Source organism: Pagrus pagrus (genome assembly GCF_965226575.1).
Source record: "Pagrus pagrus genome assembly, chromosome: 22".
Classification (NCBI taxonomy): domain Eukaryota; kingdom Metazoa; phylum Chordata; class Actinopteri; order Spariformes; family Sparidae; genus Pagrus; species Pagrus pagrus.
Genome location: NC_140204.1, coordinates 8,658,506 through 8,683,928, shown reverse-complemented (window position 1 = coordinate 8,683,928; position 25,423 = coordinate 8,658,506). Strand labels below are relative to the sequence as shown.

General features: G+C 41.5%; 1 protein-coding gene across 6 annotated transcripts in view; it reads left to right on the top strand.

The window, feature by feature from the left end:
* Window positions 1–25,423, top strand: part of poln (polymerase (DNA directed) nu) — a 62,689-nt gene that overhangs the window by 30,095 nt on the left and 7,171 nt on the right. For 4 of the 6 annotated variants that reach the window (XR_014621446.1, XM_084344245.1, XM_084344243.1 and 1 more), the window contains 10 exons: window positions 1,613–1,670; window positions 4,150–4,227; window positions 5,334–5,345; window positions 11,619–11,730; window positions 13,743–13,825; window positions 18,597–18,728; window positions 23,598–23,708; window positions 23,843–23,921; window positions 24,415–24,482; window positions 24,926–24,987. Coding sequence is in view for 5 of the 6 variants with exons in the window: in XM_084344245.1 (XP_084200371.1) it covers window positions 1,613–1,670; window positions 4,150–4,227; window positions 5,334–5,345; window positions 11,619–11,730; window positions 13,743–13,825; window positions 18,597–18,728; window positions 23,598–23,708; window positions 23,843–23,921; window positions 24,415–24,482; window positions 24,926–24,987 (795 nt within the window). In the remaining variant the exon portion in view is untranslated. The remainder of the gene's footprint in view (window positions 1–1,612; window positions 1,671–4,149; window positions 4,228–5,333; window positions 5,346–11,618; window positions 11,731–13,742; window positions 13,826–18,596; window positions 18,729–23,597; window positions 23,709–23,842; window positions 23,922–24,414; window positions 24,483–24,925; window positions 24,988–25,423) is intronic. The other 2 variants (XM_084344244.1, XM_084344246.1) reach the window with 2 other exon arrangements.

The following is a 25,423-nucleotide window of genomic DNA, read 5'->3' as shown; positions in this document are numbered from 1 at the left end:
ACGCGTGTGCCTTATCGCTTTTCCTGTTTGCCTCTGTCAGGCAGGAAAGAAACTGCATATGTGTAAGTTCGTATATGTGTGTGTATCTATATCAGCAGCATCTTAGATTACTCAGTGGGTCGATGCACCCAGTGTGCATCAGGCTGTTCCTATTTTAAGATGTGTGTCTGAAAACTTGAAATATCTAAATTTTGGCCGGAGTCTCATGACTGTAGTGTTGATGTGTTTTAAAGTGGGATTGTGAGGGAATGTAACGTCTATATCTCATTTAAAACTCACACATTTATTGCTTTTAGATGGCGTTGATTGCTTTTGTTTCAAGAAGCAAATCAAAGTGGAAAAGCAGCATTAACCACGCTGCATAGATCATAAATATGTCCAGGGTCATTTTAGGTTTGATTAGATAACTAGTCAGTTACTGAATACAAATGACATGGCAGTTTTTGCAACTTATGCTACAAAAATGGACGCAGTCACAACATTTTGATGGTACAGTGTCTTGTAATAGGGTGAATGGTGTTTCTGTCTCAGCCACTCTGCCCCCCCCCCCCCATCGCTTACTTCTGCACTATGTAACTTCAAGAGACAAGTTTTCAACACATAACATTGTTATGATGTAATCAGTTTTGTTTGTAGTCGGCACCTACATTACGTCTGTCAAATAGTTACAGACCTGGGATTTGGATCTAAGACATTGGCGTTGCACTCAGAAGCTGTGGGGGGCACCAAATCTCACAAAATGCCAATTTCTACATAATGTTGCTTTAAGTAATCCTTGACAATGTCACAATATAATCTATCTACACATTTTTCAAATGTAGTCTGGTCTGATTCTAGCAGCCCATTTTTTGTAATTTAATTAGGTAATCAGGATTGTATGTAATCAATTACTACTTAACATGAAAATTCTATACATTTTTAGTTTGAATAAATCATTAAATATTTGATATGGTCAATATTAAAAACCTTAACATTTTTATATACTGCATTTGCACTGGGTTACAGCAGCAGCAATCACGACAAGATTAAAGTATATTAGTACATGTATTATACATGGAAACAGTAGGGCTGTTACTTTAGCAGAAAATCAACTTTAAACAAATGGTAACTTAATTTGTTAAAGTTCAATCCAGTACAATCCATGCAGCCTTATTTTAACCTACATTATATAACTGACATTTAAATGAAATGTTCTTAAGTATACTTTGAACACATTACAAGAAATGCAGATACAGTATAGACATTTGTGTTGTCATGAAAACTTTTGCAACTGACAATTCCCTCACATTAAGTTACACAAACACACACACAAGTGAATGTCACCTCCATCTCTTCTTCTATCCCTTCATTACAGCCTCCCAGGAGCATGCTGGGAGTTGCTGTAGATGTATGCAGCTGACCTTTCTCGCTTATATGGAGCTACATTAGTTTATTTAGGTTTCCACACAGTAGGGAATAATTCATCTGTACAAAACACAACTGCCTTAAAAATGGAAAAACCCACTTCCATCGTGTAATGAGACACTGTTACAGTACATCCATTTATAACTATATACTATACCGTGTTTGTTCCCTCCGGGTGTCTTACAAAATGTGTTTTCTCCCGATCTAGAACTTCCAGGCTCTGCCGAGACTGCCACTTCAGATCACCAAGAAGCAGAACATCCAAGGTAAGGTGCACACTCATTAACAAGCACACACACAGAGAGAATGAGACAGTGATAAATGTCGAGGTGTGTGTGTGTGTGTGTGTGTGTGTGTGTGTGTGTGTGTGTGTGTGTGTGTGTGTGTGTGTGTGTGTGTGTGTGTGTGTTGGCGAGGGAGACATCTCTCAGGGCATACAAAAACTGATGAGCAGGGAGCTTGTAAAGAGGGTTTATGAGGATAATAAAAGCCTGCAGCAGCAAAGGGACGGTCCATAAAAAGTGTCAAAACCGTCTCCACCATGTTTGTGTTTATTTGTTAGTGTGTTTGTTGTGTTGCATCCGTTTGATTTTTAAGATAGCAATATTTAAAACTGCACTGCAAGCAGTTTACAGTTATAACATCAAATTTAATAGACGTAATGAAAAAGATGTGAAGACGTGAGACGTGATGTTTTGCTTTAAAGTAGAACTGGACATTCTTCCACTCTGGCTATACACTTATGTATATTGGAACGGCAAATTAATAAAAACAAATGGGACATCCAAGGGCTGTTCTACAGTGTGTATCCTGTTGCAAAGCTATTTGAAACAGATGTGCGTATACTGCGCTATACTACTATATTGAACAAGTCCCAATCCAGTGTTTCACTTGAATGTTTTCCCTGGCACAGTTCAGGGAGAACATTATCCATATGGACACAAACATCAGTGTCAGCCTTAGATTTGATTATTTCCCCATCACTCCCTCTGTGTTCTCTCCACTTGACTTCTTGTCATCGCCTCTCCTTTGGAGAAAGTTTTAATTACCTTGTCTTGCCCCAGTTGCACACAGCCATCATTTGATAAAAAAAGTGCCACACCGACACTTTGGGGAAACAGCCTGACTCGTCATTCTGTGGGACAAGTTGCTTGAGAGCAACAGAGTAATTATATTACAACACATTTGTGATTCATGACAGAACGTGGCCAAAAATAATACGCTCGGCCTTGAGTACACTCTGTTTTCTTTGTAGTTCGCGAACTCTTCAGCCAGGCTATATCTGAGAAAAATGTCAGCACTGCTCTACATTTCATATGAATGGAATTTGAAAATTGTATCATAAGAGATTAATGTGTATAAGATACTATTTATTAAAGCTTATAATAATTTACTTTGACAGGTTCCCTATATTACCTACATTCTTTGTTGAATGTAGATGTTATTGCCTGCTCTTGATTAGATTTTCACTCATCCTAGGGAGAGCTTCAGTTTATGACAGTGTGACAAAAAACTACATTTCTCCATTTGCAGATGAATTAAACATCAAAACAAGTCTATCCATCTGTTGGCATGGCCAGACCACATCCACTCTGCTGTCAATCACAGCCAGTGGTGCCACACACAGCTTTATAGCTCTATTTCTGTCCCTTGGTCTCTCAGTGCTTCTATCTTTCTTTCGTATGATAGATTCATAGGTGCTAACATCAGCACCTCTGCTTCTCACTTGCTTCCCCGAAGCTCCTTGTCATCAGATCCTCTTTCTCTCTCCATCGCTGCTTCATTCCTTATCATCCCTTCTTTCCCCTCCATCAATATCCCTCCTTCTCTCTCTGTCATCCCTGTATCAGTAATCGCTTTGTGTCTTGAGGTGAGAGGTGAGGCCTTCATCACTACTGATTACAGTGCTGCAGTTTGTATGTGTCAGCATGAATGTGTTTGTGTGTGTCCGTGCTGCTGCCGTAGTGCTATTTTCATCATGCTGACGTGGGATGTGATGGCTAACCATCACTTCTCCAGCATAAGGTCAGCACTTCCGTCCAGCTCCTCACAGCAGCAGAGAGTACAGTGAGAAACTGATCCTGATTGGATTCTGATTTGCCTCTAAATGGGGCGTTGCAGCTTCATAACTTAACTCCTCATTAAGTCAGATGTCGGTGTTTGCTCTCTTTATAGCTCCCAGTCGCTCACTGTCTGGGTTTCACTGTGTCTCTCTCTGTGCTGCTCACCCTGTCAAACACACGCAGAATATTAGAAATTACTGCATTATGCTGTGTGTCTGGTTGATAAATTTGTTCCAAAACGAGCCGTGAAAGACAACCATTGATGAGATGCTCTGCTTATTTATGGAAGGTCAATTTAATTTAAATTATGTCTTGCATGGCCACCAACCAGCGTTTCTATTAACAGGATTGGAAAATGAGAAAGCACGACACAGTTACAAAAGAATTTGTGAAGAGATAGGTGTGTGTGGTTTCCAGCATATTGTAACAAATGGCACAAAAGTTGCTAATAAGAAACATTTAAGAATGCAAGCTGCAAGGCTAACTAAGCTAAATAGCTAACAGGAGCTACAGTTAGCAGCATTTAGTGATTATTACACTTTTGTTTCTTTTACTAGATAAAATATTCAGAATCTAGACTTTTAAGCTGGTTACTATAGTCTTTAGCAATATTTACTGCACTTTGCAGTGAAGTGATGATTTGCGGAGGTGTTCCTCAGGGATCTGTGTTTGGTCCCCACAGGAAAGGAGGAGGAGGTGGTGAGCGTTCATCCTCGGGCAATGTTTATTCCTCAGGAAGGATGGACCTTTCTCGCTGCAGGTAGGACAATAAGCATTGTGACATCATGATGTCTTGGGTCTTTTATACAACATTGTTTTGTCCCTGGCACCCCATAAGATACAAAGTAATAAGGCTCAGATTGTCTGTATTTCTTTTATCATCTTTTTATTTTGTTTGACTCATACTTTTAATGTTTAAGGTATTTAAAACAGTAACTTTGGCAACAACAAGAAAAGGTCACACTCATGGACTGCACATGCTTTGGCACATTCATTTTATTCTCGATTCAAGTGCGATTAGCTTCTCAGGCATGTCTTTACACTCACTCTTGACCAAGGCTCTTACTAAACGTAAGAGAGAGAAAAATATTCCTGATCTGTAGTTACAGCAACATTAGTTCTTCTTTTTATAGTTCAGTCTTGTGGAAATGTGTGTGAGCAGCATCGCATATGAAAATTGCATATGTGAGTCCGACACAGGACTCAGAGATATCACAGTCTCAGAGATATCACAACTATAGTTTTTTTCACAAATGCGCAATCTAAAATCAGCATAAATGTTTCCCTGGGCTAGATTTGTCTTTCCGAGTTTGTAAATGTTAACTTTAAAAAAGCTACTTCCACTGACACCTCAGCTGGCATCATGAGGTCACACCAGGGCGTAACGCTGGTCCACGCTGTGCAGACTGAGGGGAGAGCTGGAACACTGTCAGCCTGCGAGAGCTTTGAGGGGAACGTCGGGTGTCTGCTGGCCCTGACAGTGTGTCGCGAACTTACATAACCAGACGGATAAACCAGGGTTAGCATGAGGGCAGCAGTGGGCTTAGAGCGAGGATCCCACATATACACACACAGCATGGCAGGGATTCACAAACACACATACATACAACGCCTCCTAGGGAGCCCTTGCTCAGTCACCCCCTTCATGTCCTACAATGTCCTTCCCAAACTGGGACAACTGCTGGGTGTGTATGTGTGTTTCAACAACTAACACTTTCCAGTGTCCCTAGAAAAAGTTCAACTTGGAGGCATGTCAAAAGGTATTATGTGTGTGAATGTTATTTTCTTGTCTGTGAAAGTATTGTGTGTGTGTGTGTGTGTGTGTGTGTGTGTGTGTGTGTGTGTGTGTGTGTGGGCATGATGCAGATTTTGTCTCAAGTGCGTGCTGTGTTTATTTATCGATCCCACCCTCAATCCATGGCTGTCAACTCTGTTTTACCACCAGGGGCGGTCCTGGCTAGATTTACGCCCTGGGCGAACCATATTTAAGTTAGCATATAGCGTATAGCATTAAAAATTCCACAGTCAGGACGTCTGTGAATTTGCACTTGTTGTGTTGCAAACACAAACTAGCCTAGGTTGCCTATGGGTGAAATTAGTTGCATGACATGATGCCTCAATTCTAATAGTTGCTAGTTCAGCAAAACTAAAAACCAAATACAGTCGTCTTCTGTGGCTAAGCAGCAACATATTAGCAAGAGGCTAATAAATAGCTTATAGGCTACTGTCACTCATGTCACTCATAGAAATCTGCATACCTTTATCTTTTGCCCGTTTCTCCGCTTCTTCTTTTCTTCTTTTTCTGAACTGGGCACCTGATGGCTTCTTTGGTCTTTTACTTTGATCCATGATGAAAATGAAGACTCAACATCATTACCTTTTGCCACCACCGTCCATTCGCCCGTCAAACAACCGGAGTCACGTGATGTAAACAAATTCACGTAGATGCATGCACATGTTATTATTTATTTATTTATTTATTTATTTATTTTACATTCTTCACATAACCCAATTAATTACATGTAGGTATATGGGTCTATATTAATTTTAGGAATGAAGTACAATTTATTTGGAAGCAGTTTGTGTTGTGTGGCCTGGGTTCATCAGTCTATCCCTCGCCCCTTTGCCTCTTCTGACACACACAACCTGTATGACTCTCAGCAGCAAGTTGACGTGACAATAAGGGCTCCCAAGCGCCCACTTTACTAACTTGACATGGAAATGAGCGGTAGTCTAGAAAACTGGCGAGTTTTGTTTTGTCTTTTTTTTTTTTGACATAGATTGCACCCTGGGCGGTCGCCCACGTTGCCCGTAGCAAAAACAGGCCCTGTTCACCACAGATTAAACAGACTATTCTTTGTAGTACGTTTTGAACATCCTTGTTTGTGTTTGCAATCGTCAACTCATTTATTTTCTATTGGGAGATGTCTGCTGGTGTGTGTGGGCTGGAGCTGAGAGAGGAAAAAAGAGATGCTAGCCAAAATGAGAACAAAGGCAGGCCTAAATCCCTCGTCGACCCTGTTAGTTTTAGTTCAGTCCTCGAATTTTCTTTATTTTTCACCCCTAAGTCGTTGTTGTTGTTAAAATAGCAAGGTTTATTCCTATCTTCATTTAAAACATGGACCAACTAACAGGATGACGCTGCTGCCTAAAGTTGAAGGTCCATTGGCAGACTCGGGATGTTTGAGGGGCAGGGGCGAAAAAATACAAAAGGGCACCAGCTGTATGCGGTGGGGCAAAAATCGTAAGAGGGCACTTCACCATATTTTGTCCACTGGAAGGGAAAAACATGTTTTATCTACCATAGGGGCATCCAAGCATTTTCAGCTGCATATAATTTGTAGCACCTTAAAATATGAATGAGCGTAGTGTTAGGGAGTTACTTGCTACACTTGCATTTCTAGTAATGATGAAACAGCAGAAACAAAAGCTGAGAGCGAGCAAGAGTGAAGGTGAATGCGAGCAAAGCAGAGGAAAACTATAAGGCTTTTGTGTCATACAGACACAGCTATTACTCAAACAAATTAATGACGTGACCCACTCTTTCCTTCTAAAACTCAGTTGTTGCAACCAGCTGGTAGTTTGTAACCGACCTGAGGTGGTGCTGTTTGGCTGCTGAAGCAGGTGACGTTCATTAAGCCACTGGCAACTTGACAAGCTGAGTCACAGGCAACAACATCAGCCAGCTTGAAAGTAGACACTGATGCAACTTTCCCCTTTAACATTCTGAATCGGTTTCTTCTCATTGCAAATCTTTGGTCTGAACTGGGCTTCCTGGGTTTAGGTATGAAGCACAGGCTATATATGCTATAAATTTCTCCCAGTAGACTTTTAACCTTCACAATCCAGTTAAACCTAAATCCTGAGATCACCCTGGTCTGTAAGCTGGTTGATTCATTCTTCCTGGAAGCCTCTCTAGTAGCACCACAACCCACAGGGGACATTTCAAATTCTCAATGTGCAGGTTTTAGTTGAGCTCTAACGCTTTTATCCATAACCTTCATACTTCACACTGCTAGGGCAAAGCATCATTGAGGGCTGTTCAGGGTACTGCAGGTGGTGGCATTAAAAATGTATGAGACATGGCTTAATCCCCTCAGTATCTTTGTATGCTGTCCACAGAACTACAGGAGCTACTGTCGCTTTATTGATTTTAATATCTGTAGTCTCAATTAATACATAAGCCTGTTCTGTATTTTCAGGCTGTCTAGAAACTGAAGACATCATGTTACATTTCTGCAAATTAAATATTAGGTTGAGATGCGTACTTATATTATCCCAAATGTTTCCAACGATGTTCAAACCCAGAGTAATCTGTGAATTTATTCATTCATTTATTTGGTTGCCTGTCACTATAACTTCTGGGAGTTCGAGAGTGAGAAAAGAGATCACAGATCACAAATGAGTGGAAACCAGCAGTGAATATTTAGCTAATTAATAGGCAATCTACAAATGAATTTGTCCTGGTCAGGAATATAATATTCTCAGGCGTTTAGTTTCTGCTCAAGGTTATAAATGGCACTGAGATGATTCAGTTTGAAGGGTTAATTTATAGAGAGGCTTCCTGTAGGTCCAAGTTATTCCTGTATGGATCAATACAAGGACTCTTGATTGTGTGTCTTCTTTTATCGCACAGGCAATCTCTGTTAGAGTCAGGCCTTGGAGGACACTCACACACGTACTGTATACTGAGTCACTCACACATTCACATATTATTATTCTCTGTCATACACACACACATTTTCTTCTAAAGTTCACACCAATATGCTTCCTTTCTGTTTCTGTCATCTGCATATGTATGAAGGAAAACACTCTCTTACACACTTTTTCTTTCACACACACACATATGCACACACAGATCCTAGTCAGCAATATGTTTCCTGAAGCTGCCGGCCATGCTTGGAGGAAATGTGATCTGACTCATGAAACATTAATTCGAGGATATCTTTAGAAACTCCCTTCCTCACCTCATCGCAACCAAAACCAGACCTCCATTGCTCACCTCACCATCACCCCTCCACCTTGTTTTTCTTTTCTTGCCCTTTCTATATTTATCTTTGGAATCTGTATCAAAATCTGTTTCTCAATTATTATAAATGAAGCACTAAGTATTTTTAATGCATCAGTGCATAGTATTTCCCCCACACAATCCCGTGCACCCTTCCTTCATCATTCTTTATCTTTTTACATTAGCACAAACCTATTACAGCCGGTTGCTCCATCCAGAAATTCTCTCAAATTTCCCCCCTCGTCCATTTTGAGTCATTTTTCCCTGCAATCAGTCAGGTTTAATTTGATTTTGGAGCGGCCGAGCAGAGGAGGAGATGTGTCTGGGTGAAAAGGCAGTAATGGAACGGAATGGAAGCAATTGCTTTTGTTGGCGTGGACAGAAGTGTGGGTCTGCTATGATTGTGTGACCATGTGAGCAACTACATCTTGAGAGATGTTCCAGTTCAGATCTGCCAAGCTGACAGGAGAGCTGCAGACGTGTCAGTACAAGACATTCTCTCTCCGTGTGTCCGACTGTATTTCTGTTGACAGCTTCTTGCGTGTATCTGTAAACGGTGTTAACAGCTTTCTGTCTGGCTGTTTTATGAGGTGAAGGTGTGTCTGTTAGTGTGTTTAATTTATTGCCTCTGGTCATCTCTCTGCTGCTGACGTATTTGCCTTGGGCAAATTTTGAGACATGATTTGTTCATGTGTCTGTCCTGCAATTTTTGTGTCTTAAATAGGCATGTTAACGTTTAATGATTAATCGATTACTCTGCGTAAAGTCTGTAAAGTCTCTGTCATTTAGAAATACAAAAAGAAATTCTATACAAATTGATGTTATTTGTATTTTAGCCATTTAGTAGCATCAATGTAGGTTGGATTTTGTTGGGCCAGTTTATCAATCAAGTTTACTTTATCTGTCCTTTTGACTCCCAATGTAGTCCACTCTGATTTAGCATTGAACACCGATTGTGTCAATGGAAAAAACATATTTCATATATTATTTATGATTAACCGATAATTGATTGTTAAGGCATCTAACTATCGATTAAAGAAACTGCTTAAAATTAGCATCCCTAGTCCTGAAACTGCATCCGTCTTGTGTCCAGATTGACCTCCACATAGGGCTGGGTTTCTCTAAAGAAAGCCCACAAGCACTATTAGATCTTGGCACAACAAGCATGCTGACTGGCTCACTGACGCTTATGAGATTAACTCCTTAGGTAAATTTGGTATCGGATGACAAGACATTTTTCGATGCTCGATAGTACTGACAGAATTCAGTCGGTGCCATAAAAAGTATCAAATTCCAGTACTCAGCCATGTACAGTTTCAACTCTTTAACAGAAGATGCATCCGTTTTGGCTTCGAAAGTGTTTAACAAAAATGAATAAACTTGATACCTTTGACTTAATATGAAGACCTTAAATAGACAGATGAATAGTTTTTTTTTTTTTAAAAAGCACAAGATCTCCCATAATTTGCATCTTTTCATGATGAAAGCTATTTTGTCCTATACATGTAACTATTAGCTGTGCATTCACATTTAAAGCTACATTATGTAGTAATTGGCATTGTATGCGATTTGGCGCCCCAAGCTACATAGTGCAGAAACAAGTGATAGGGGGGCAGAGATAGAGACACCATTCACCCAATTACAAGACACAAAATTATTTTGAAGCTGCTATTTTAAGGTAAAAAAGCTACAGCATGTTGCTTTAAATGAGCAAAAAGAGTTTTGTCACCTTTTAGTGAACTATTCCTCGAGGCTTAGCAGCTAGTGGATACATTTATATTCACACCATCATCAGGTCACTGCGAATATTCACATTCACACATTTAATAGCAGCATTTTTACGGTTCAAGTCCCGTGACTTTTACTTAATAACCCAGCTTTACATGGATTTATGTGATAGCAGCTTTAGCTTACTGTGAGACGGATGTAACAGATTAAATCCAAATCATGGTAATTTCAACATCATTATGGTAAAAAGGCCGCACATCACATTGATGCATCCAAAGCATTAACGTCGAGAAAAATGTTGATTTAATTTTAAACGTTTAGTCGTGTTTGTAAAACATCACAAATGATTATGATGTTGCTCTAAGATAATCAGACCAAAATGTGCATACACACTCTCCAATTAATTTTCTTGTGAATCCAGGTAAACCAGGAAGGTGTTAGGCTGTGTTGTTTTGTGTATTTGTGTTTCTGTTTGTGTACTAGTAGCTGCTGTGTGAGGGTCTTTGACTGCTCTTTCATCCAGCTTAGATCGAGTTTGATCACACAAAACTGTCGAAAACATCAATAGGACGCTTTCTGGTGACAGAATGACAAAAGGGTACTTTCTTTATAGACTGCCATCAACAGTAACACAGAGAGAAGCATGTAGGAAGCTGGGACACCAATTTCTCCACAGACACTGACCTTTCTGTCTGTACTTGAAGCTCTCACTCTTTTGCTCTTACTGTCGCTATTTGCTGTTGCTCTCTACACCTTTCATGTATGACTAAGTGGAACCGCTGTATTTCACACCCACTCTGTGTGGGTTAATCAAAGTTATACTGGGAAATGCTGGAAGCCACTAAATTAAGTGAAGATGGCAGGTTGAGGAACAGCGAGTGCGACACAATCGTAGTTACCTTCCATGCACAAAATGTTTTATGTATTCTTTGAGCTTGTTGAACCTAAATCATCCTTTCTTTTCATTTGGACATTTATTCTACACCACAAATATACTGTAAATGTAAAACATATTGTACATATGTTGTGAGTAAGTAACTGACAATATCTACCTCCCAGCATAAGTACTGTAAACATGCTCTGTTGATTTATTCTTTTATTGTCTAAAAGTAGCTAACAGTAGCTTCCTCGAGAGGTGCTGTTGAGCAGATTTTGGCACCTCTGGACCGAGCCAGGTTACCTGGTTCCCAATCTGGGCTAGGCTAGGCTAATGTCGCTCATGCTCATGTTTAAGACAGACATCAGAGTGATATAAATCTTCTCATCTAACTACACCCAGCAAGAAGGCGAATAAGAATCTTTCCCAAAATGTCAGCGTTGCCATTAGATGATGATTTTACATGTGAGTCTGGAATAATGTATCATGTAGAAGGTGTGTGTGTGTGTGTGTGTGTGTGTGTGTGTGTACGTGCCAGACTTCTGCCAGGTGGAGCTGCGTCTGCTGGCTCACCTCTCCTCTGACCCTGAGCTGCTCCGCATTTTCACCCACCCGCAGGCGGATGTCTTTACCATGTTGGCCTCTCAGTGGTGGGTCTCACACACACACACACACACACACACACACACACACACACACACACGCACACACACATGCACACACACTACTTCTCCCCTGATCTCCTTGCCAAGGTGAGTGTTGATGCTCTACGGGGTTTCTCCTTCCCTTTCTCTCTCTCTCTCCCCCCTCACATCAGACTGCCTGCTCCTTCACTTCAAACGCTAATAACCTTGTTGCCATGACTACCATGCCAACCGCCTCATCCGCTCTCCCTTCTTCATGGGCAGGACACCCCTGGGCTGGCCACCCTTGTGATTACATTGTAGTGCTTTTGAAGTATATTTTGCAAGTGTGCGTGTGTTTTTTTCATTCCCTCCACGCTGCCAGTGTGTGTCGGTGTTTACACGTAGGCGTGTCTTGTCTTTTTTGATGCTGCTTGTGTGAGTGCGTGTGTCAGTGTTGTACCTTTTGCTCCCGTCATCCATCTCAGTCAAGTGTGAGGCAGAGGGCAGCCGGTTAAACAGATTACCTGGTCACAAGGACCACATTAACAGCTCTACTGAGGCTTTACTTTGTGTCTCTTTCATTATCTCTGTTTCACCTTTAAACAAATTAACTGGTGTCACTGCAGCTCTGCAGGGATTACTCTGCCTGACTCTCCCTTTTTCTGTTTCTCTCTCTTTTATAGTCTTCTATTTCTTTCCTCTGTGCCTTTTGGCTCAAGTGGTTTCAGTCTTTTTCTCGCCCTCTCCGTCCTTCCTCTCACAATTATTTCTCTCTTCTTAATCCCATCCCCCCCTCCTCCTTTTCCATCGCTCCTTTCCATGTTAATTTCACTGTTTCTTTTCTTCCATTTTTCTTTTTCCCCCACTGCTTTCACTCTTTCAACCCATTGCTCTCCTGCCAGTTATGTCACTAATCTGACTGGAAACCCTCTAAATATAGATATTTTAGAGGGTAAAACAGCTTTTAACTCTGCAACAAAATGAATTCCCTTTTACTTTGAAAAACACATGAGATTTTTCTTTACAAGACGCAAAACTGTCTTTGTAAGAACAACCGGCAACACTTTTTTTTTTCAACTTGTTGCAAATGGGTGTCAGTGGCAAACACAAACATGTAACAGCAACAAGAAGCCTAAGACAAATGTAAAAGCTTGTTTAAGTTTCAAAATGTGACATATACCTGATTAAGGTTAACCGCAGGCGAGAGGAATGCCTGTCCAGCAGGGGGCAGTGAAAATCCAGTATGGATATCCCCTCAGCTCACCTTTGGCTCACCCACTGGAGGTTATAACTCACCCATCATTTATCTCTGTTGGTTGGGTTATGTGTGTGTGTGTGTGTAAGTGTGTGTTTGTAGGAGAGAAAGATCATTTTAAGGGTCATTAATTCCAGCTTAAGAGTCCTTATCCTGAGGCTTCAGGCATCAAGACTTATGACATCATGAGACACTAGAGTCTTGAAGTTCACCAGACATAACATAATTTCTCTATGGGTGTCTTTTTGTCTGTGTGTGTGTGTGTGTGTGTGTGTGTGTGTGTGTGTGTGTGTGTGTGTGGACTCCCTCAACACTGATCATCAGTGGCAGCTCCCCGTCAGCCCCTCCAGAAATGCCACTTTGCAGACGTGTCATCCCACCCTGTCTGATCCCCAGTACTACGGCTGTCTACAAGTCACATTACATAACTGTCTCTGTCTGTCCGTCCCTGCCTCTGTCTGTCTCTCCCCCTGTCTCTCTACCCCTCATACCCTTTTAACCTCCATAACTCGCACTGACTCCTTTTTTTCTTTTTGTTCTCGGTCTGATTCTTCTGCAGTCCTTTTCTTCTTTGCCACTTTTCTGTCTTGTGCTTCCACCTTCTCTATGTCCCACCAGGCAACAAAGTGCATTTACATTTAATCTAAACATCTAAAGTTAACAGGCTTACATAAGGATGCCTGGATGCATTGTGGGTAATCTAGGCGCCAAGTTTTAAAAAGGAAGAATGTGTTGAATAATATACATTATCTATTTCTATGTTTTTGTTGTCTCCATTCAGGAAAGGGGTGAGTGAGGGTGAGGTGACTTCTGAGGATCGGGAACACGCCAAACGCATCGTCTACTCTGTTGTGTACGGGGCAGGTGAGTACACACATGCACACACACAGAGGCATAGAGTGGTGGGCGGTAATAATTGATTGACAATAATGAAAATACAGTTATTCATGAGTCAACTAGACCATTGAGCTGTATTGTTTCGAAATGATAAAACAATGAGCCTAAGTGTCATTCAGACCTATAAGTGCTTCATTGTGTGAGGAGGGTAAATGTGTTAGCAGAGGAGATCAATCAGAGATAAAACACTGACAGAAAGAGGAGGAGGAGGAAGACGTGATGTCAGTGTTTTATGCAGGATTTCCAACGGGCTTCTTTTTCTGTTTCTGTCATGTTATGGATCACATTCCTCATTCCACAAGGCGGACACAGGGGCAAGGGATAGAGGGCGGTGGGGCAGAAGAAGTTAAAAATAGAGAGAGGAAGATAAATGTAATAATACACCCTTGTGGCCCATAAAGAGGCTTGTCTCTGTCACTTGTGACCCATTTATGGTTCCACACACATGACCAGAGGGATACAAGCCTGTGTGCGTGAGAGTGGACCTGTGTTAGATATCTGGCATGTTTTACGTGTGCATCTGTTCTGTCACCTGTGTGATGAAGGCAGGTTTTACAGGCATTCTGCACTCTTCATCAGGTTTTATTGCCTGTGGCCTACTTAAATGCTTATGTGGAGTTGCAGTTTTTTTCCATATGCTCACACAACACACCACACCAGCTCCTGCTACAGTCTGGGGTGAAGTAGCCACAGGGCTGACATGGCAATGACTTCCAATAAATGACTAATCTTCTAAAGCTTTTATAATAACTGTTTTGACAACTTTAGAGCCTGTTATCAAACTGCTATTATGCCAGACTACAGCAAATGCTCGAAACACAATCAATCATACATAATTAATTACACAAAGCTGACTGCAGGGCTTCTGCTGTTCACGAAGGGCTCATTGTTTTGAATTTATTCAGAAAATGTATCGAATTTGTCTCTATCAACTATGATGATCAGCAGTTTTTTTCAGCAGGAAAGACAACAACTTACTTGTGGATGCATGGGGACAAACAGTAAATTCTAGCTTAACTGATCTTCTTTCTGTAAAGAATTTTTTATTTTTTTTTTCCATGATGAAAATCATACAAGCACCATAAAGCTATCTCACATGTTATATCCTGCTTTGAGAAACTGTGGCTACATATTGATAGGGCTGCAACAGTATCAATGGTATCACAGTACGTGTCATTACGCAATTATTAGTGTTATTATAGGGGCATCATGTCAGCAGATTAACTACTAACACATCCATGACTGTAGCTACTGTTAGCTTGTTAGCTCAGTTAGCTGTGCAGCTAGCCAGACTACTAGGGGAGTGTTGGTGTTTACACCACTTGCACAGGAACTTTGGACCGCTGGGAGAAGAAGGTTTTCAGGCCCAGGGCTTGCTGGTTAGCATAGACGTCTTTGACATGAGGTCAAAACATTTATTTCTTATCATTCTGTTGAAAAGAATTTGTAAATTTTGCATCTTTAAAGGAATGAAAACAAGGATTTTTTGGTTAAACAAAGGCTTTATTATAATTTCCTAAAATATTGTGTTTTGACAGACAGAAAACTTAAACTGAACTTAAAGCAAATACATTTAAATAACACTAATATGGTATAATTCAATACCATAGATATTGCAAATCTAACTGTATGATAACCGTTTTACCTTGAAGCTGGTGCACCGCTGCAACCCTACTTCTTAATGAAATATATTGCACCAAAACGTTCTGCTAGTTCACATAGTTTGTATATCTGCATATATGTCTTGAAAGTCTGAAAATTTCTTGTAGGTCAATGTAGTGAGTAGTAATGAGTTTCTCACTCATATGACTCAGAGAGGGTTGACTTACTGAAAAAAAGCAAGTGAACGAGCAGCCTATCTTGTGTTTCACCTAAATACACAGCACAAATGATCAGTTCTTACCTCTCGATAGTATGCTGCCACCAGATATTGGTTTGATTTGCAACTCAAAATAATTAGACATGAAATAAATTTGCTTAAGAAATAAAGTTGTAGTTTAGTCAATTAATCATTTACTGCATATTGTTTTTCCTCCATGGTAAAATGACATATAGGGATAAATAAAAACTCATCCTGCATGTTAGTTTCTCGTATTCGCCACTTCCTGTGACCCAGACAAGGTATATTATCAAACCAGGACATTTAATGTTCTCCTTGAAGGGAACATCCTGACGACACTAGAAAATATGTTTGATTTAATCAAGCAATCAGCGGTGACCCTAAAGCACATGGTTTGCATCAGAATCTGCATGAAGGGAACTGGGCCAGTTGGTTTGAGCATGTAAAGAGAGCATTCAAGTGGTCTGCGGTATTTCTACAGCTCAGCGGGAGAAAACAAGCATCAGCAGAGAAACACAAACACTGATGAATGAGTTGGTTCTAAGAAACTCAATAAACCTCCGCGGTAATAGCCCATGAGGTAAATGTGTAAAGGCTATTCATTTGAGACATGTATGGGGGGGGGGGGTGGGGGGGCATGGTAGGCATACAGGGACAAATCACAAAGCAAAAACGTCGGTGCTAAAAATGCAGAGAAAATATGGAGCGCGTGAGGACGTGTTAAAGCGAGATGCTTTGAACGGTGAGGGAGATGTAGGAAATGTAGGCTAGAGGCAGAAAAGATCGGGGGAGGTGGCGGAGGGGAGAGTAATGTAGGGGAAAGGGGAAGGAGCGGGTGGGGCTGAGCGAGAGAAGAGGAATGGTAGGATCTCCTGATCGCCGTAGACAGGCGGCTCTTCATGGAAGGATGCGTTGCCATGGATACCAAATACTAAAAGGAAGCGCTCTCCGCAAGACAATAATCAGGCCAGGGAGGAGGGGCGGAGCGGTGCTATAGACTCATGCACACAGTCACATACATACAAATGGGTCAGAAATAAGGAGGCAAAGTGATGATGTATGAGGGGGAAAAAGTCGGATGAGGAAGGTGAGACGAAAAGAAAAGAAGTTCATTAACATTCTTAGGTCATTAAATCTGTCTAAACAGGTTTGAGTTTTCACAATTTTCAGTGAGCTTTAAAAAAAATAAAATAAAGGAAAGTAATGAGGGCAGAACTGACAGGAGGGTTGCCGCAGTAAAAGACTGAAGACCACAGAAACGACGGGGGTACGAGCAGCCAGTAACGGAGGTCAACGGTCACTCTCTCAGCTGACCTCATTCAGCAGGAATGTGGGCCTCATCCAGAGTCACTGCTCTTTAGCATCGACACAACGTCTTCATGGTAACTTTGCTTTCATTCGCCATCCCTGTTACCAACAGTATGCATATCAAACTCAGTGTCTTTGGGGTCAACGCACGCAAAAACACATAACCAGCCACAGTGCTGAAAGGACAGGAAGACACACTGAGTGGAAAGACTTAAAATGTGTTTTACTCTAACGTTGACTTTCAAAAATGAAGCCCATGTCGACGACATTCATTTGTTTCATGTGATAGTTGTTAATGGCAAAAATTATATGGAAATGTATTCATTTCATGGCAGTAAAACCACTTGGATATAAACTGTAGGGTGCACTGTAAAATACGTTATCTTACTTAAAAAGATCAAGGAAACTTTATACCACTTTCACCACAACTTTTAAGAATTGTCATCATTTCTGACTGATATATGGTTGAAAGTACAAAAACATTGAATTGTTTTGTTTTATTAGGTATTTTTCCTCCAAAGACATTTTGGATCGGAGGACGTTAAAGAACAATGAAGTCTGTGTGTGTGTTTCTGTTTCTGTTTCTGTTCGGTGGTGGTGATTTTTAATCTCTGCAGAGACTACTGTCTGTCCCCCCTGCGAACTCTCCTACAGCTCTCAGCTGTTTGGCATGATATTACTCATCACCAACCACACACATTCCTCATAAGTCAAAACCACACACACGCACACACACACACAGTAACTGCGGCACCCATTAGCTCACCCTCTACGCTCCTCTATCGATCTCTTCCTAACCTTATAGTCCTCTCCTCTACTCCTGCTACAGGCTGTACACCTTTAATACTTCCTGGGAGCACACACACACTGAGCCTCTGTTCTGAGCTTTATCATCACTTTGCGCACACAGACACACACACACACACACATATACAGCCCTTGCAGTCTTGCCCTGATCCTTGCCCACTCTCGTTTTATCTTGTCCTCTTCTATATTTCACCCTTCACTTGGCTCTGCTTTTTCTCTCTTCGGTTCTTTTACCCTCTGGTCCAGTCTGCCCTCTGTTCACTCTAACCCTTTCAACTTTCTTCTCTTCCCCTGGCCTCTCCCATCACTTTGCACACTCTTCAATCAGTTGTGATGAAGGTTGTTGCTCCTTGTAAATTCACCGATTGCTCACTTATCAGCTTAAATGAAACGCAGATCGTCACAGAACATCGATATTAAAGGAATAGTTTGGCATTTTGGGAGATATGTTTAGTCCCTCCTTCCTTAGATGATAATACTCTCATATCTGTATGGTAAATATGAAACTCAAGCATAACTTAGCAAAAAGACTGTAAACAAGAGGAAACAGCTAGCTGGCTATGTCCAAAACGTATTCAAATCTGCCTAGCAGCATCTCTAAAGCTTGCATACTGCAGACAGCTCTAGTAACACAAATCACAAATCATCAAGGCTAGAAATTATGCATAATATATCATACTATTTAGGGTGTATTGGCATGGCAACAATGCCGTGTAGCTTCTCTCCCTAAAGTAAGCTTGCAGTTTTAATTAATTAATTAAACTAATATATTTTTCCTTGCAGGTCGCGAGCGTCTGTCAGGGATCCTCGGGGTGAGTGCTGAGCAGGCCAGCAGATTTCAAGACAGCTTCCTCCAGACCTACCGAGAAGTCCAGGCCTTCATCCAGAGGACCATCCAGCAGTGCCACAAACAAGGTCAAATTCTCATTGCAGCTCCCCTATGAAACATTACCTCAAGGTCATCTTGAGTGGAATAGATATTGGAGAAAATGTGTCACATACTGTATGAGAATTTTTTCCCAGAATGCAATGGCAAAATGTTTATTTATAGGATTACAGGTTAGGGTCAGAGTCACAGTTAAACTGCAGGAAATTAAGCGTTCATGTTAACAAATGAGATAAGTCAGCAAAACGTCCCTACAAATGTAACGGAAACGTGTGTGTGTGCATGTCTGGGTTTTTGACATGCGCTTTGTAGTTTGAATTTCTTAAGCGTACACACACACATACACCCACGCTCTCTATGGATTTGTGTGCCGAGAAAAAACGAGGAAGAAGATGTGCTTGCATTGGCAGGAATGAGACAAACTGCCGTGGGTCAATACTTGAGGGGGACGAGGTGGATGGATGGAGGGTGGGTGAGGGGCTGACGGTTCAGACGGGACACTCTATTTATATTCGGACTGAACTGCCAACACAGCACACCTGAGACTTGAGCACGCTCACACAAAATAGTGTAAAGTCTGCACTTTAACCCTCATTGCACACGGTACATGAGCCCAGTGTCGACAGGCGGAGGGATGAGGTCAGCTCCTCCAACCTTCAACTCTAAGGCCTGTGTTTGGGTGAAGACCAGCCTGCTTTATCTTTATCTCTCTGTCTAATAAAGGCAAGAAGTCGAAGTGAAAACAAATTACACACAAATCAAATTAGTAAAAATCTGTGAGAAGGAAGGTCCTAAGAAACTTTGGCAACTCTCTGCATGAAAAACTAGGTCCTTAGTCATTTTATCTTGTATAACAAGTGCTGAAAAACAACCTTGTTATGTAGTAGTCATCAAGAATCAGGTCAGGGCGGTAGATGTTTTTCATGTCGGCCAGGATGGCAAACACCTTTGTCACAGACCCTGAGTTGCCGCCACGTAAGACAGGTGCTCCATCACCCACAGCGACCTATCATTGGCAACACACGCCCCCCCGCTCGTCGCTCCCCCCCTTCTCCTCCGGTGTAAGCTTCGTAATCGAAGCAGCGCAATGGACTCATTCCTCCAAAAACGCCCGAACAGATCACAGTGGAAGCCTCCTCGTTCTCTGGGGCAAAGTGATGTTTGCGCCAAACAGTTGGCTTTAATTCAGCTCATCACCATGGTGATCCTCCCATCGGAGAGTGTACCGGGATTCATCTACCCTGCTCGTCCCACACTCTCTCGTCGGTCTCACTCTTTCTCTTTGTTTCTTATCTGTCTCTCCCTCTTTTACATATTCCTGTCTATCTCTCTCTCCCTTTTTAGTCAGCCTCGTCCGATCTACGTCACTGTTTCCACATCTCTCTTCTTTATGTCTCTGCCTGTCTCATCCCACCGCCGAAATTTAGCTGATCGATAAAATAGTCCCTGCAGTCTGTGAAGAGGCATACTATCACAGTAGATTCACTTGCTGTTTTAGGAGCGGTGCTGTGACTCAGGGAGCAGAGATTAATACGTGCCCAGGCTCCTTGTCCACTCTGCACTGAGTTTATATTTGATCGGTACCTGATACAGCGATATTTCGTCCAGAACTGCTGGATGCTGGCAGGCAGTGCAGGCTCAGCTGCTGTCATATTTGTTGGAAGTGCACTGGAGAGGGCAAAGTGAAGGTGAGGTCAGTATCATGATGTGAGAGTAACAGCAGAGAGAAGGAAAGGGACAAAAATGAGGACAAAGCAGTAATATTTTATGTTTTTTTATGATAAACAGTTTGATTTGAAGATGGGATAAAGCCGTCACTCTGGGTGAGCCTGGCCTGTTGTTCTTCATGCACATATCTCTCAAGCTCTTGGGATGAATGTCGTACCTACACTTGTAAAGACTGCCTGAGATTAAAAAAAAAAAAAAGATGAGGAGACGAGGATGATTTTCTTTTTTTGAACGGGGGAATCACAGAGATGAAAACCAGCCAAGTCTTCTGAAGGCCACAGCAGACACAGGGAAGCCTTGATCTGCATAGATATGTAAACAGCCGTCTGTGCTAAGTCTCACACATAAACACATCCTGGCTCTGGTGTTCATGCGGATATCTCCGCTGCAGACTTCTGTAGACAGCGGAGCTGGCAGAGGATTGTCATTAATAAAAAAAGGATTTGCAGTTTAGCTGTTTCTTCAGCCTGGTATGCTCTGTCATAGATATTGGCACATGACAGCAATACTCATCTATGTGGGCAGCTGTAATTCAAACACTGCACACACAGATGATGAGAAATTACAATGGTGCTGAGATATTCTACAAATTTGCACATTTAAACACTTTTTTCAGAACACTAGGCAATATGGTTTAAAATCAATAAGACAATACCAATAAAAATGTTTGCTTATGTTCTACTCTTATGCATAACATCAGAACAAGCTCAATGGCTTTAAAGCCCCTTGCTTTTTCTATCGTTACTATCACTGCCTAGCTATTAAGCATGAGACTTAAAATAAATATGGTCTGAAGAGACGCAGTAAACTCACTATCAGCAGGGGCGCACCCTATTTTTTCCCTGATGCTACCCTTACGAGTTCGTAAGCTGTTAGCTGTGAGTAGCTGGTTGGCAGCAGTGTGTTTGTCTGAGGCAGCTAACAGCTAACAGAGCTAATAGGGCTAACGCAGCCAACAGCTAGACCCAGCAGGAGTGGGAGTTTCTGTTCAGAGTAACATGACGCTTTAAATGTTGAACTGCAGTTTGATATGAGAAGACTACAAGTAAAACAATATACTGAAGTACTTCAGCTTAGTACAGTTTAGATGTAAATGGCATTTATTTTAACAAACAACTATAAATGATACAGATGTGTAGACATGCTTTGATCAGATTCGATTGACAGGGGTCAAACAACAAACCAACTGTAATGCTGAATCCAGATTGGTGCCTGGAAGTACCTGACAAACTTCAACATAACATCACCTCATAGTGAAAAGGTGATTAAGAAGGTACAGTATGTTTAGAAGGCTTTTAATTATAATCTTCTTCTAGTCGTTCATTTGGTCAACAGCATTTTGAATATCATATCATCATCATATCATTATACTACTATTATATTATAGTATATTATTATTTTATAGGTACTATTTCAACCGTTTCCCGCTCCTAGTTTTTTTTTTTTTACCTCTACTTCCCAGAAAATGTACTACCACTTTCTGAACTTGAAAAGCACTGACCTTTACAGCACTGTGCCACTGACCAGCCGATCAGGTGTGAAAAACACACACATTCCAGTGTGATTCACGGTCTTACCTGTCCATACTTGGAAACAACATTTGTATGGCACAAAGTACACGTGCATTCCTGTCATCGGGCCCCAGAACAAAGGTCACATTCCTGGTGAAAAGGTCACACGCATGTGTCATGGGTCAATTCACAGTGAGTAGAGCGTTTTTTTTGTGTGTGTTACTGTCTGTTGTGAACTAATTTCGTATGCATTTATGCTTGTATGCATGATTGTGTGTGTGTGAGCGTGCGTGCGTGCGTGCGTGCGTGCGTGCGTGCGTGCGTGCGTGTGTGTGTGTGTGTGTTCTGGGAAGAGGGTCATTCAGGTTTCATGCCCTGGTTGGCTTTCCTCGTAGTAAGGGATACTAGAGGGATTTAGCTGTAAGCCTGCTCCATTGTCCAGCTGGTGGAATGTACTGGTCCACTGTGTGTGAGTGTGTGTGTGGGTTGCATACTTGCATCTGATAATGTGTGTTTGTGTATAATGTGCGTATCATGTCACTGCACATTCCTGGTTTGCCTTCCAGTGTGTGTTTGTGTGACTGTACTGGGAATGTCACTGTGTTTCTCTTTGCTTTTGTATGTGAATCATGTGGATACCAGGGTTTGTGTGTGTGTGTGTGTATGTTGCACGCCTGTGTGAGTGTAGGTGGGTGTATGTTTGTGTCATTGTAACCCTGCTGTTACCATAATCACCTATAATGCTGTATCAACAAATGACTTTTCATGAAACCGTTCTCTTCAAAAAGCTCTCTGTAGCTTTAGGAGCTTAGTGTGTAGTCATGGATGACTCACTTGACCGGAAGGAGTGAGAAAAAGTAGTGTTTCCATTCAGACACTGACGCTGCAGACTGTTAAAGGCCACAACTTTCTTAAGTCATGAGACAGTTATGACTTGGTTGAGCATCCTTCTCTCGGACATACCATGCTACACATTAAAGGCGGAACTCAAGCGATTTTACACTTGTTTCTGTGTCTTTACAAGTCTTGGGAACGCTACTGCATGTGTGAAAAAACACATTTTTATAAAGCCTTTTTCGGCTCCAAAGGGAGCTCTGTTAAGTTGGATAAGTTGCCTCAAGTGGCCACTAGGCCAGATTGGAAGCAAGGCTGTGTGGCTCCTTTTCTGTCTTTGCTCTATTAAAATCTAGGCTCCCAATCCCTGACTGAACTTTCAGTGGCCAGGTTGCATTGTGTGTAATGTAGGCACGCATCGCAATTCCCTATTTCTCCCCCATTTCCTGTCTGTCTTTGGATCAAATGGATGTCTGAAAAGAAAAACATACCCGTTAAATGTCTTGGGACACCTCAGGTTTTATGTTACTATAATATTTTATGCTGTGAAATGCTGCAACTATACAAGCAAGGTCCAAAATATCATTTCAGTATGACACATTTAATATACAGCATCACTATCAAACATGCCAAACATCTTATCTGGCCTCTATGAAAGGTGAAAGTAAGTCATATATTGGTGTCTTAAGTCCACCAGGCAGCAGGCGTGTTCACTGTGCTTACCAGGATTTGAAGAAAGATCAGAACCAACCCTCAAGGACTTTAGTGTGCTCAGAAAGATATAACCATTAAAATTAAAATGTCTGTGTGTGTTTTGATGTTTAGGTTATGTGCTCTCCATCATGGGTCGACGACGGACCCTCCCTAACATCAACTCCCCCGATTGGGGCATCCGCATGCAGGCGGAGAGGCAGGCAGTCAACTTCGTGGTCCAAGGTAGGATGACTGACAGTATCAGCTGGTCTGTGTGATGACAGTTGTATTGTTTTACTTCTGATGACCAGGGATTTGCTATTTAGTTTGTTAACCACAATAGTGGTGTGATTTTACATATGTGTATTTGTGTACAGGCTCTGCCGCTGATCTCTGTAAGATGGCCATGATCAGAATCTTCAACCTGGTTTCTTCCTCCAGCTCACTGTCTGCCAGGTACAACCACTTAACAGCCGACTGAAGACGCTCATATTACGAGCAAATGCTACCTAACACAGTATCCTTCACTCTCTGCTGTCATGCAGCTAATGTAACAAATAGTGTACACACTGGCTCTTTACACTGTAGTCCTTTCTGAAGCTAGACAGGCAATCACGACCAAGTGCTATATTAATGAAGAGATTCTCTCATGCCAGAGCACATAAAGAACGTCCAGTATTTTACCAGCCAACTAAATTTGTAGAGTTGAAGAGTTTTCTCAAATGATTGCTGCTGTAACATGCCAAACATTCTGCTGGAGTAAACACACTTGAAGCCAAGAGCCAAAATATACCAGAATTATTTGGGTATGTTGGGAGAGCAGGATGAAAAATTACAGGGTGGACCATGGTGGCGTGTAAATGATCAGCTAAATGACACATCATCAGTAGCAGTTGTAGTAATAGTCTTGCGGTGTTAAGCGTATTTCCGAATGTGTTTGTGACTGTAGGCTCATAGCGCAGCTCCATGATGAGCTGCTGTACGAGGTGGAGGACGCCCAGGTGGAACAGTTTGCAGGTGAATTTACGACCCAATATCAGTTATAAGATATTTCACTATCAAAGACACTAATGTGCTGCACCTGTAACGTCAAGCAGTTGTATCATGTCTTGTGAAAATTTTACAGTTGTAATAATAGTGCCACAGGAATGAGTCTTAAAAACCCAAAATAAATTCCCTCGCCTCCCTTGTCAATGGGTATTTTGATTGGGTTTTTGGTTAAATGCCTCAAACAAGGTAGTTGTCAACACAGGTTAACAACTACATCACATACATCAGTAAATACGCCAGGTTTGAATTGGTGCCTACATTACCCACAATACAGCTCAACCATTGACTGTTCAGTTGGAGATTCTGATGTGTTATGCTAGTGGTGGCTTATGTAGCCTTGCTTGCAAAGGACTTTACGTTGTGGCTTTGGTCAAAGGTATGATCATTAATACCTGTGTCTACATGTGCAGCTCTGGTGAGGAGCACGATGGAGTCCCTTCAGCACATAGACCACCTCGGAGTCCATCTTAAGGTGAGTGAATGGAAATCGTTCAGTGTTATTATGGTGTCAGTTGTCGTGTTCAGAGAGTTTTTCCACCTTTGTTCAATCGTCAATGAAAGATTGTTTTGTTGCCATTGGACGTGTTATGTTTACTTGTAAAGGTGCTTGTTCCTCATATTGCTTCTTCAGGAAAGTGCATGACATTACTGAGATATTTCACATACTGATTGTTTAATAAAATAGATATTTATTCAATTGACTTCCTAAAAATACCATCAACAAGCCACATAGAAATCTCGATTCATTTTCCTTACCAATACCTACCACTGGTTAACATTGCACCGCCAAAATAAGAGCATTTATGATTTGAAACTGCTGTCAGTCTCACAGCTGCTCTGCTGTCAGGCAGCCGTTAGGTGAGTGAAAATCAATGTGGGTCACCGTGAACAACACCGACATGTGTGCT